This window comes from Haliotis rufescens, unplaced genomic scaffold (assembly GCF_023055435.1).
Source record: "Haliotis rufescens isolate VD_foot unplaced genomic scaffold, xgHalRufe1.0.p SCAF_5, whole genome shotgun sequence".
NCBI lineage: Eukaryota > Metazoa > Mollusca > Gastropoda > Lepetellida > Haliotidae > Haliotis > Haliotis rufescens.
The window spans coordinates 40,157,310-40,171,470 of record NW_025964223.1 but is presented as its reverse complement, the minus strand read 5'-3'; the positions used below and the strand labels follow the sequence as shown (position 1 = coordinate 40,171,470).

Genomic DNA, 14,161 nt, shown 5'->3' with positions numbered 1-14,161 from the left:
CTTCATGTGTACTTTTTTCAAGAAGCGGATGTTACACTGTGACTACAGCTTCGTATTAGTGGTACATATCACGGAGCTGTCAAGGTCAAGGACAGTCAACTCCAGGCATAATCAACTCCAACAAGACTTAGTCAGTAATATCTGGGATACATATGAGCCGAATAGGAGATGCATGTTTCACTAGCAGGTGTCACTAGCAGGTGTATAAGATTTAGTTTTTTGGCCTTGTTCAAGCATTCAACTGATAAAATCCTTTTACACTACACTAATGACGCATGTGGAGAATTGATCATTATCAGTAAAAGGAGACTATGCTTGTCGTAAGAGACAACTAACAGGATCGGGTGGTCAGACTCGCTGACTTGGTTGATGCATGTCATAGTATCCTAATTGTGTGAATCAATGCTCATGACATCAATCACTGGACTGTCTGGACCAGACACGATCGCCATCATATAGCTGGAATATTGCTGAGTGAGGTGTTAAACAACAAGCAAACAAACAAAGAAAGCTAAAGCTCATTACATTTGATTATATCTTTATTGGTCACCTTTATTAAGGCCAAACAATTAACATTTTTTTCACAAGTTAATCTGCCTTACACAAAAAAAAAACCAAACTAAAGAGACGCAGAGAGATAGTGCTGTGTTTAATAATCCCAAAATAGACACACATGTAAGTGTTTCACTTTCTGCTTTTAATCAAGACTTTTATAATAGAGTAGCATCTTATTTTACAGGAATTTTCAAAATGATATCCTTAACTTAATATTTTTATTGACTTTTGGTTCTTAATTTTTTTCTAACATATTGACATAGGTATTGAGGTAAAGACAAGGAAAAATCTTTGTGTGACCTTATTCAACCTGTATCAGGATCTGACTAACTTTCATCAAATTGTATATTGTTCACTTGTCAGTGTTTGGTAACTGGCAGCCTGAAATACGGTCATGGGGAACAAGACAAACTTCCGGCACCTTGGAGACACCTTGGCTGTATACACCCCACGGAGCTGAGAGTGCCGTTTAAGTGCATACTCATCTGTCAACCAGGATAACACTGTTTTGAGTAGGTTCTAGTTTTGAGTATTGAATCAAGAACTATAAAAGTATCAATCCTTATTGTGTTTTCCACATTGAAATATAAATGATGTTTCACTTGAGCTGCAGTTGGCAATCTCACAATGACGAAAGTGGTTACCCAGTCGGCTCATGGTCTGCCATTTCGCAGTACAGAGTTGTGTCCCTTAATCGTGGTATCTGAACCCAATGGTTGTAGGTTGGAATCGTCCAGAAGTCTGATAATGACTCTTTGTTCATTGTCGTATAGCTGGTGAACTCACTCACTTACCCCACAGTTAAACACGAATGAGTGATTTTGTTACAGCTATGTTGACTTTCATTGACGAAACCCAGAACTGCTGTTTAATAATGAATTATATACTTGTCAACTGACAGATACTGTGATATAATTTCCATATATATGTGTATTGTCAGGAATCGGTTATGACCTGGGGAGCACGGGGCGGAATAAGTCTCCAGCACGCCATCGCTTGTCGCAAGAGCGACGTAATTGGGGATTCGGGGTTAGAATTGGTCACACTAGCAACGTATGCTGGTTGTAAGGAGTGATTTAATGGGTCGGAAGTCTGTGACTTGGTTGTGGTGTGTCAACATATCTCTGCGGCGTGGTCCGTTGTTCATAATATCAATCACAGGATCAACCCGGACTCGATTTTTTACAGTCAGACTCTCATGGAGGGACTTTTGAGTGCAAACAAACGCGCACATACACCAAATACCGAATACTGCTATCACAAGTTGAATAGTCTATATACATCTCCTAAAAACTTTCCTACGTGTCTTTTTTGATGGAATTACGATTATATGAAGAAGCATCCGTGTCCTGAAAATGTCGGCAAATCCCAGAGTCTGGCTACGATGTGCTGGGTTAGTTTGTTGTTTAACACCTCACTCAGCAATATTCCAGCTATATGACGGCGGTCTGTAAATAATCGGGTCTGGACCAGAAAATCCAGTGATTAATATCATGGGCATCGATCCACGCAATTGGGATCGATGACATGCATCAACCAAGTCAGCGGGCCTGACCACCCGATCCCGTTAGTCGCCTTTTACGACAAGCATAGCCACCTCTTACGGCAAGTATGGGTTGCTGAAGACCTATTCTACCCCGGAATCTTCACGGGTCACGATGTACTGGGACACCGATGGGTCGTGTTAGATGACAGAACAGGACACGGTTGGGAAATGTTTGTCATAAATAAACACGTTCACAGGTAAGATATTTGAAAAAAGATTATATGAATGTTACTATGAATATTCAGCGACTTTTAGTTGTTCGCTGAACACTATCTGCTGTGGGAGTACCAAGCATGGAGCGAATGTATCACAACAGACGATTGTCACAGGGTGCTTATCATAAGACAATGGAGCTATTATACACAGCATGGTCTAGCTGTCATCTCTTGCTCGCCTCGCATGACAAGCAAGAGAAGCTCTCATAAAATATGTCGATTCCCTCCATTGCCCTGTCAACAGCACTTTAGGAGCATATGCCACTGTTACAATCGCATCAAAAGAAGGGGTCATAAAATACGATTTAAACCAGAAAGTAGTCGGACAAATTGGGTTTAAAAACCGAGTTCTATAATCGGCACATATTTTTCAGATATATATTGTACACGGCGGACTTGTGGAATGGGGTTTAACGTCGCTAAAGATAATTGCACTTGTATAGCGACGTGCGTGCTTGTGATACTAAAGTCCGAACTAATGCTGGTTTTATAATGCCAGCCAACTGAAAAACTGTTATAGTTTGACATGGATATCCCACTCAGACATATTATACTGACTTCGAGCCGACCATTGCTTGTTTTAACCGCCTTTATGCCGATTGATATCTTTTAACGTCATTTTGTATGACGCGGCCGAGGATCGAACCACTGACCTTCCGCTAACGGGGCAGACGCTATATCCACTATACCACGGAGGCTGTCGCTCAATTAGTAGGCCTTTCAATGATACTTCGGCGTAAATATTTAATTTTCATGACATTAAACAGTTATGACAGTCGACTGAGGGTTGAGTCGACATCCCGTAAATGGAAACGATTTCCAATGTCACCTTGATGCAAAATATGAAAATTACAAATATATAACATTCAAATTGAACCGCGACATCAAAGACACGCACTTCATGAATAACTGTCATTTAAAATTTGAAAAATAATGAACGCCATAATTCAAAACTATGTGAAGAGATAGTTCAAAATAATTCAAAATTATATGTAGAGCAGTCGAATACTGCGAAACACCAGTGTCCTGTTATGTTGTGAGTGAGTGAGTTGGGTTTTACGCTGCTTCTAGCAATATTCCAGCAATAGCACGGCGGGGGACACGAGAAATGGGCTCCACACATTTTCTCCATGTAAGGAATTGAGCCCGGGCCTTCGGCGTGACGAGCAAACGCTTTAACCACTAGGCTGTACCCCACCGCCCCAGAACCATATGAACTATTGTATGTTACACTGAAATAAAACAAAAAGGGCGATGGGATTCAAGGATAATGAACACACTTGTATTCGTGATAAGGGATGGAATTGTGTGTAAGGGCGACGTAAAACCATCCTCATTGACCCTAAGGATCGTTGGTTAGCCGAGTGGGTTTGGCGTTCTCTCCCAGACAAGGGTTTGAATCCCATGGAAGAGCTATGTGAAACGCATTCTTGCTCTTCCCCGGTGATGGTAGGTAGCCTTGTGGTTAAATCGTTCGCTTGTCATGCTGATGACCCAGGTTTTATTCCTTCAATGGTCATTGTGTGGAGCCTATGTTTGATGTGACGGGTCTGATATTGCTGGAACTACGGCAAAAGCGGCGTACAGCACTTACTGGCGTTAAATAGATTGTTTGAAACTGCAGACAAGGACCTTGCAGTCGCACTATCATAAATAAAGGGGATAAAACAACGACTGTCGGATTGTATTCTGTGTCTGAGTGGGTATCTTTATAAACTGGGGCGGTGTGTTAGTCAAGCGATTACGGCGTTCGCTCGTCATGTCAAAGACCCGGGTTCGCTCCCCGACATGTTTACAAATATGTGCAGCCATTTTCTGATGCCTCAATTTGGATATCATTGGAATAATGTTAAAAACGACGTAAAAACATACCCACTCACTCACTCACTCCATTTTAATGGTTTCTCATTAAAGCACTATAAAGCCAGCATAAGCCCGGACGAGTACAAGCGCGCATGAAAGCAGCGTCAAACCTTTCGAGACCACTGCGTTTCATAAAATCTTCAAGGTGATGACCAACATTTACTGGTATTAAACACGTACAGTCTGTTAGCATTGAGTGTCACTTAAAAAACCCGACTGACTTTGAAGCTAACATTATGTAAGACTATATTTAAACTTTTGAACCTATGAAATTCAAGTAGATATATATTCCTATCTTGCATCGACGGACGCCAACCTTACTGGACATCTCTCTTCAGTTCTCGGACAGACACTGACCACAGCTCTTGATCTCAAATCACTTGTTCTGTCTGAAATAGTAGATACAGAAACATAGATATTATAATACCACTAGTAGTGATGGAGTCGGTTTCAATGTTGATCTGCGCAGTATGTCTGCTGTATCACGGCGTGTCTGCTTGGTGTGTCAGAATGCCCAATTGTGGTGACACTCTTGATCACGGGTATGGTGATGGCAAATCCTGGATCATAAACGATGAGCGGATCCTTGCGACTTAGGGGCGACTACCCAGGTCAGTATCTGCTTGATGCCAGTAATGCGTGTATTACTAGCTGCCAACTGACACATTAATGTAAAGTTTGTTGTTTAACGCAGCACACAGAACTATTTAAGCTACATACTGGCAGCCTGTAACTAATCGATAAGTGATCTATATTATCACACACCGTCTAAGATACGATGACGTGTAATCAACCACGTCCCGGATCCTGACCGCCCGATTCATTTCGTCGCTTTGTGCAAGCATAAGTTTCTGGAGACCGATTTTCAACTGGAAACAAACTGTTGTTTATTCATATACGTATGCAACATACGATGTATTTGAAAATACATTTTGTTCAAATTTATATCTTAAACTATGACTGAGTGAGTGAGTTTGCTTTAACCCCGCTTGAACATTATAACACGGCGTGTCAGCCTAATGTGGGAGGAAAGCCTAAAGTGGTACAGGTCTCAGATGTTCACCACTTCGGTGAAACCAACGACCACGGGTATGGTGCTTGACAGTAGGTTGTTTGGTACGTGATAGGTTTCTGGCACAGAATGCTGCTGAGCAGTTAATGGTTGGTTGGGATACGGAGATACATTTAATCAATTTAAGCGAGCAGCTCGTGTTGCACTCTCATCATCATTGAACCTATGAACACATACAATGAAACCATTTGTGACGTCGTTGCTTTGTTCATCAACGCTATGCCATTGTTTCATCAACACGACAATCTATGGCAGCACTTACTTGCATGCTGCCACGCCCATGATACACTCGTTGTCGTATGTGATGCCGTGGCACAGATGGGGTTAATTGAGAAGGAAGGGACGCGCCCTGTCACAGCTGCACCCGGAGTCCATCTTTGTCAGCAGAAGGACGCCTTGCTTGGCCAGGCTGAAAACACACACACACGCACGCACGCACGCACGCACACACACGTATAAGTGCAATAGTCTTGGACTGATGGTACTGTGTGTGTGTGGGTGTTTTAAGCGAATGGAGTCTTGTCACATTGTTTCTTTTAGCTTAACTACTGCATCAATGGACACAACCCATGCCAATAACCTCAGGTCTCAATCATGTCTATATATCAGTAGTGTTATATCCCAATGGTGTTCACGTTTAAGATTTGTCCGCAGATAAATTAACCCCTTTTGTTGCATGTGTTGTTTGGTTGTTATCGACACTAAGTAAGTTTAACAATAACCGTCAACCGACCTGAAGATTTATACATATATAAGCTCGGGGTTCAGTTGTCAGTTAGTTGGATTTAACGCCGCGTTGAAGAGTATTCACGATACATCATCAGCTTGACGTGGGAGGAAAGCCCAGAGCGATGCAGGTCTTAGATGTTTACCAGTTTGGTGGAATCAACGAGCGCGGGTATGGCGCAGACAAACATAGAAACATAATTGGAGTGAACAGGGATTCAAACCCACGATCTTAGTTTTCTGGCGTACCCAAGGGACGCAACTCGCGGCGCCTTATACGACTTGGTCACCCGTATCCCCGGTGTTGTCAATAATTGTCAATAGCATGACATAGCTGACACAAACAACTCGCAGGCGACAGCTGCGACTCACCTGCAGGCGACAGCCTACATCATACATTTATTCCCACAGCTTTTGGTGATCGTGATTCGTGAATGGTTGTCCATCATCGGACACGGCGTCAGCCACTCCTCAGCGGTAACAACTGTGGACAATCAAATTGAATGTGTCCTTTCCGACGCCGTGGTTCTCGTGAGCTAATTAATGTGTGAAGTAAGTTATGTTGGATTTCTGCGTGACAAGTGCGTGAGTTATTACTTAATGTCGAATCACAATCACAATAACAGATGGAATTTACAGGACACACAATATTTCTATGGCAACTGAATACATCCTACAGCAGTGGTCTTGTGTCATTGTATGTCCAGATTACAATACTCATTCGTTGATATTGTTGCTCACATTAATGTTCATCACCCTGACACAACGCACACGTGCAGATCACAGAAGGGCGGTACTGTGTGGGTCACAGAAGAAAGGGAAGAATAGGTCCGCAGCAGGTTCTTTAATACCAGGTCTTTTACTCCGATGCGACAACTCTCTGCGTCAAGATCTGAGGACACCTCCAATGGACTTATAACTTTCCAGTAAGCCAGTCACCGTCGAGGCTACTAAATGCTCGGTACGAGTGAGAGAAGCATTCAGAAAAGCATATTAATTTTAATTTCTGTACATCCAAAACGACTAGTATTGGCCATTTCCGAATACAAAAATAAAGCCAAACTGTTATATTGTTTTGGATATTTTATTAATCCTTTCGTTTTAAAAGAAGATCTGATTAATATAATTAGCAACCCTGCTGCATACCTCTTTATGTTAACGCGACGTGTCAACATTATAATTCAACTTTTTTTTATCTTTCGTTAGCTTAACCCTGTTTCAGTCAGTATCAGGCCCCCGTTTTTAAAGTAACCAAATCGTAAATTGTGATCACGCTCAACATGATTATATCTAAACAAGGTTATCTGACAGGTACTTAGACATGAGTACTGTAGTGTTATAGTCTAGTCGTACGTTATGTTATACATACATAATGTTTTAGGTTTGTTTGTTTGTTTTCTGTTTAACGCCGCACTCAGCAATATTCCAGCAGTCTGTAAATAATCGAATCTGGACCAGGCAATCCAGTGATGGACATCACGAGCATCGATCCACGCATTTTGGATACGATGACATGCATCAACCAAGTCAGCGAGCCTGACCACCCGATCCCTTTAGTCGCCTCTTACGGCAAGCATGGTCGCCTTTTACGGCAAGCATGGGTTGCTGAAGACCTATTCTACCGCGGAATTTCACGGGTCATGTTTTAGGTAGGTTTCTGAAGTTTAGGTAACAAGTTCAATTAATAACGATGCAAATAACTGTCGTTGAATCTGATCCTCCTAAGTTATCCAGTACATTATACTGTAGGACCTGGTTGTGTCGAACTTGGATGTGTCGAATTCCTGGTTGTCCAAATTAGGCATAAAATTCCCCTGATGTCTCGGACACCGGAAAACTCGAACCTTTTTCAAGGTCCCAACGAGTTCGACTCAACGAGGTTTGACTGTATGTCCATCTTTGATGGATGCCCTGGAGCCTTTCGCTACAAAAGCTAAAATTAGCCGCCCATTATGGTGGTGACGTCACTTCCGAAACGAAGCTGTGTCGGTGAATGGGCCCGGGGTATTTGTCATAACTTCTTTAAGACTTCATATTTCATTCTAACACTCGCCGCTTTATATTGCTAATCAATGCTGATGCCGTGTTAAAAAATAATCACTCATTCACTCACTACTATCAATCTGTCAAGAATGTCGCAGCGAATAGCTAATAACTTGCTCTCTCACTAATCCACCCAACATCCAACGTCAAACACAACGTATGTCAAATGACAATATCACTTCATACATGTACACACGGCTAAGTAAAGTATAATATGCCTACCGTCCGGCCATGTCTCCAAGTTATATCGGAACGATGTGGGCATAGTCAGGTTAACTAAAGCACATAGTGCTATATGTGTATTACAATGTGTTAAAGCTCTTACTACATAAGCACAGCACACAATGTAGCCTCTTTGATATCAAGAAATTTATGAATACCCCTACGGCATCCCATGAGCGTTGTAAATTGCACTTTCAAGTTTTTAGTAAATGAAGCGCTTGACGTCTATCCTCCAGAGATTAGAGGGTGCAGCGCACATGCTGGCACTGTACGTGTGTTTTCCTGCTGTGCATAACGTAGATCATAGATAACGACCTTCAATCATAATGGGACCCTGATAGACAATGTGGTCGACGTCGCAGTATTTGCCTGCGCAGTTGCGTGTACCTGCTGTGACGATATGTGCCCATCGGTGGTTCAAAATCTGCCCCGATTATGTTTCTTGTCCGTCAGAACCATACATCCGGGTTTCACTAGATCCGGGCTTTTCTCGCATTACCTAATTTACTTCGTGGTATAACTGAAATAATTTGAAAGCCGCGTTAAACCCAACCCACTTGCACCTGTCTCTCATGCGACACGGGGCGGTCGAGTAGCCTAGTGGTTAAAGCGTTCGCTCGTCACGCCGAAGACCCGGGTTCGATTCCCGACATGGGTACAATGTGTGAAGCTCATTTCTGGTGTCCCCCGCCGTGATATTGCTGAAATATTGCTAAAAGCGGCGTTAAACCATACTCACTCACTCACTCACTCACTCATGCGACACAACTCAATCCTCTCTCATGCGGTACAACTCAATCCTCTCTCATGCGGTACAACTCAATCCTCTCTCATGCGGTACGTCACTCAATCCTCTCTCATGCCGTACAACTCAATCCTCTCTCATGCGGTACAACTCAGCCCTCTCTCATGCGGTACAATTCAGTCCTCTCTCATGTGGTACAACTCAATCCTCTCTCATGCGGTACAACTCAATCCTCTCTCATGCGGTACGTCACTCAATCCTCTCTCATGCGGTACAACTCAGTCCTCTCTCATGCGGTACAATTCAGTCCTCTCTCATGTGGTACAACTCAATCCTCTCTCATGCGGTACAACTCAATCCTCTCTCATGCGGTACGTCACTCAATCCTCTCTCATGCCGTACAACTCAGTCCTCTCTCATGCGGTACAACTCAATCCTCTCTCATGCGGTACAACTCAATCCTCTCTCATGCGGTACGTCACTCAGTCCTCTCTCATGCGGTACAACTCTTTTATTTTACAATTTTATTTTTATTTTATATAATAAAATCCTCGATATCCATAGTTCTTGAGTTGACACCAACAAATAATTCAATATGTAGAGGTTATTACGCGAGTGTGTTTGGGGATGACAAATACCCAGTATTAAACACTCAGGGACTATATGTCATTCTTGGGTTTGGGCATCCAGTATCCTAGTTCAGTCCCCGCACCATTCCACGGAGAATTAAATGTAATAACCATTCCCATTTCATTTCCCCCCACCCCCTTCTTAACTCAGTCTAGATCCAGCCCAACCTCGGCTCTAGGGTTCCTTAATACTCCAGGATTCCCTTATAAAGTTACTTTTAGAATAGGTCTTCAGCAACCCATGCTTGCCGTAAAAGGTAACTATGCTTGTCGTAAAAGGCGACTAACGGGATCGGGTGGTCTGGCTCGCTGACTTTGTTGATGCATGTCATCGATCCCAATTGCGTGGATCGATGCTCATGATATCAATCACTGGATTGTCTGGCCCAGACTCGATTATTTACAGACTGCCGTCATATAGCTGGAATATAGGTGAGTGCGGCGTTAAACAACAAACCAACCAAACCAACTTTTATTTAACCTTATGTATAACTTTATTTCAGGGACTATATAAAACGCATAATTCCAGGGCAGGTTGTGTTCAGATTGTGCAGCCGATATAGACCATACCCTGCTATATGTGGCCAGTTGAACTTGTGGGGTGCCCAATACATAGGTTTCGAAAAAGCTGCAGCCGCTTATTTCCGTGGCTTGTAAAATTTCAGACAGAAGAAAAATGCTCATTCTCCTATTCCATGAAGCTTCATGTATTCAACTTTAAATTTTCACAGTCACCAGTTACATTTGAGTAACGTATGAATATGAAGTCGGTAACATATTATAAGTTTTTATATATGCGATTTCCATCGTTTACTAAGTTTCTTGTTTAACGCCGCACTCAGCAATATTCCAGCTATATGAAGGGGGTCAGTAAATGATCGAATCTTGGCCAGACATTCCACTGATTGACATCATGAGCATCGATCTATGCACGTGGGATACGATGGCATGCATCATCCGGATCCCGTTAGTCGCCTCTTATGACAAGCATGGGTTGCTGAAGAACCTTGTGATGACAAATGCCGGTATGTGTGTATGTGTGTATTTCAGTTAAGAACAGTAAATGAATTAGGTAACTAAATGCGCGGAGAAGTATAGTTGGAGTACGGATGAACATAGCTAAGATTTGGAGTGGGGTGTGGAGTTTTGCGAGGAGAGCACTTATTTTGAAGATATGCAAGTTTAGTTATTCTAATGAAGGACACAGAACCAACAACAACATTGTAGGTTGGCACAAGAAGATTAATTCCCTGAACACTTGCCATCCCAACATCTTTGACGACGTCCAACTTATCAAGAGGGAACAGTCTCCCGCACAGAGGAAATTGGTCCATCATAGAGGGAACAGTCTCCCGCGGAGGTGAAACTGGCCCATCATAGAGGGAACAGTCTCCCGCGGAGGTGAAACTGGCCCATCATAGAGGGAACAGTCGTGAACCTGCTAGACAAACTGTAGCAGTGGACCAGGGTCAGGAAGTACTTATGATGGACTATGCTGGTAGTGTTGTACATCTTCTAGGAGAGCTTGATTGTCTTTAATCAATCCAGTCGTGAACAGGTTGATACCTTGCCTGCATGCGTGTGTCTGCTCATATTAATGCCGGTTTTATAGTGCGAGTTAGCCTACTGAGATGCCATGCCGCAGTATAACATGGACACCCTACTTAGACGCAGTATACTCACTCCTAGCTGTCCAGGCCTTGTTTTATCCCCTTAATGCCGAGCGACAGGCAGGGCACCATGTACCATATATTGGTATGACGCGGCCAGAGGTTCGAACCCCCGACCTTCCGCTCTCCGGTCAGACCCTCTATTCCCTACACTACGGTGTCAGATTCCAAAATAGAGGTAAATCGCCTCGTATATCCGACGAGAAGCATTAATAAATCTGACATATAAAGAATGACCTAAAAACTTCTGATGTGTGAATTTGTCTATATGCCCTGCCAGCATTTGTAATCACAAAGTTCTTCAGCAACCCATGCTTGCCGTAAGAGACGACTACCGATATCGGGTGGTCAGACTCACTGACTTGGTTGATGTATGTCATGGCATCCCAATTGCGTATATCGATGGTAATGGTGTCAGTCACTGAATGGTCTAGTCGATATATTATTCTATTTATTTACATACCGCCGTCATACAGCTGGAATATTTTGAGTGCGGCGTTAAACAACAAACAAACAAAATGTAATCACATTGTAAGCTCGGACATACTTGACCCCTCACTGTCAAAACACATACATAAGAAACACGTTTGTTTAGATCAATATTTTTATTACCTTTCAAGAAACAGAAACATCGGTTAACATGTATGAATTAATTATATACATTGTCACATAACCTATCATGATTAAACCATAACCTCTCCACCATCAATGAGGAATTAACCTTTAGAATTAACCGTAAATTATAACCCTTAAATGTATTCTTGCATCAGCGCCACAGCTATGTCTGACAATGTGGTCATCAGTTCTCGGCTGGACATGATCCGGCGCTCTTCACTTCCAGCCACTTGTTTTGCCTGTAATAATAATAATAATAATAGTAATAATAATAATAATATTACTACTACTACTAATAATAATAATAATGATGATGATGATGATGATGATGATGATGATAATTAGAGATTCTGCCATCTTAACATACAATATTACAAAAACAATGTTTGAAAAAACAACAATTCCATTATTGGAACAATACGGTTATCTATGGCAGCACTTACTTGCATGCTGCCACGCCCATGAGACACTCGTTGTCGTATGTGATGCCGTCCGTGGCACAGATGGGGTCGAGGAGGAAGGGACACGCCCTGTCACAGTTGCACTCGGAGTCCGTCTTGGTCACGAGATGGACGCCTTGCTTGGCCAGGCTGAAAATACACACACACATTTGGTGGTACTGCGTATATGAGAACATTCTGTATGAAAGGACGAGTTTTGACGGAATATGCGTTCGCTATATTACTAAGCCCATGGATGCAGTCCATGAGAATAGCCTCTCACACAGAGATCACAATCTTCTCGATACCCGAACGTCAATCGTGAACCAGAGGGAGGTGAGCCCCTCGCTCTCTTTGTGAAACTGATCACGTTAATGTACAGAAACATGCAACGGAATAATTTGGTGTCATGATGTCAACAATCATATCAATGAATATTTTCCCGAATTAAGTATTTGTACTCATGTACCATTCATATTTTATTTCAACTGCTCATACAACCATTTTAAGACATAAAAAAAGCTGTGCACACCTATTTAAAATAACATCTGTATCAGCGCTTCTGGTTTATGCATTTACAGGGTTTTGCCAACGATTGTTTACAGATTAACATAGCAACCGGTTCAACACTCCTCGCTACGGTAGCTCACCTGCAGGCGTCAGCCTTCATCATACATTCATTCCCATAGGACTTGATGAACGTTGCACAGACGGGGCTCAAATTTCTCGGACATGGTCTCAGACACTCGTCAGCGGCACAAACTGCAAATAAACACGTTGTATTAGAAATGATCTAATATACATAGACTACATTGTCCAGTTCAAGCACACACGGGTCCGCCGAAACGAATGATAATGCGTTACACTCTACGGTTATAACGAACTTAAAGGGACCACTAATTTTATTTCGTTATAACCGTAGCTCGTTATAAGCGTAGCTTACTGTATGACTACATTAAACTAATATCACCGCAGGGGGCACCGGGATAAGGCTGCAACCCCCCGTGAACCCACGTTGGGGGTCGGGCCTATGTTTTCGCCACGATGAGCGAACACTTTTTACCACCAGGCTGCCCCCATGTCCTAATCGAACAGGGAAACAGTGATGCAGTCAACATATCACCCTGTGCGGCATCATACAAAACAACGTATAGGTTACCGTATATTTCTGACACAAACGTTGTTTGATCATGGTAACAGAGTATAGGAGGAGGACATGTTCAAATTTGACGCATTAGTGATAAAAATGTCCGATGCAATTCCCTATTTTGACTTTTGGAAAAGGTTTGGTCAATATTCTTTATGTTATGCTGATCAGATGAATATCATTTATCACAAACGAAGGTTGAAGTTGCTAAATTGACTTTTGTAATGACATTATATCAAAAGAAAGGTTAACCTGAAATAAAGTTATTGACAATTTTACATGTCCCTTTTCTTCACCCACCACTTATGTTCATGTTTATGTCCGTACTTAGTTTAAAAAAGAATAAGTACAAAGGGACGTACCAGTGAGGACCACAGCGGCAGCCAGAAGAACAGTATTCAGCATGGTGAAACAGGTGCTTTTTGTAGCCCGGCTAAATGAAAAAGACTGGGTGTATGAAGTAACCCCGCTGCACACCTCTTTATATAACGCGACGCACTGACAAGTGTCAACATAATAATTCAACTTGTTTACTCATTTCCAATACCCGTTTCAGTCAGTATCATGATACAATTTCTTTTTCAAATAATCGTAAATAAGTAAAAGTGTCAACTAGATTAGATAATTTGTGATATGTTGTTTTATTGCCTTCGGTTTCAATTTACATAAATAG

At 42.2% G+C, this 14,161-nt stretch overlaps 1 protein-coding gene across 1 annotated transcript; it reads right to left on the bottom strand.

Moving 5' to 3' along the window:
- Positions 1–11,876: 11,876 nt before the first annotated feature.
- On the bottom strand, positions 11,877–13,959 carry LOC124112409 (ovoinhibitor-like). Its single transcript, XM_046472503.2, has 4 exons — positions 13,851–13,959; positions 12,992–13,103; positions 12,345–12,491; positions 11,877–12,140 (listed from the first exon to the last, which is right to left on the bottom strand). The coding sequence occupies exons 1-4, from the start codon at positions 13,891–13,893 to the stop codon at positions 12,086–12,088; spliced, it is 357 nt and encodes a 118-aa protein (XP_046328459.2). The 5' UTR covers positions 13,894–13,959; the 3' UTR covers positions 11,877–12,085.
- Positions 13,960–14,161: the final 202 nt, after the last annotated feature.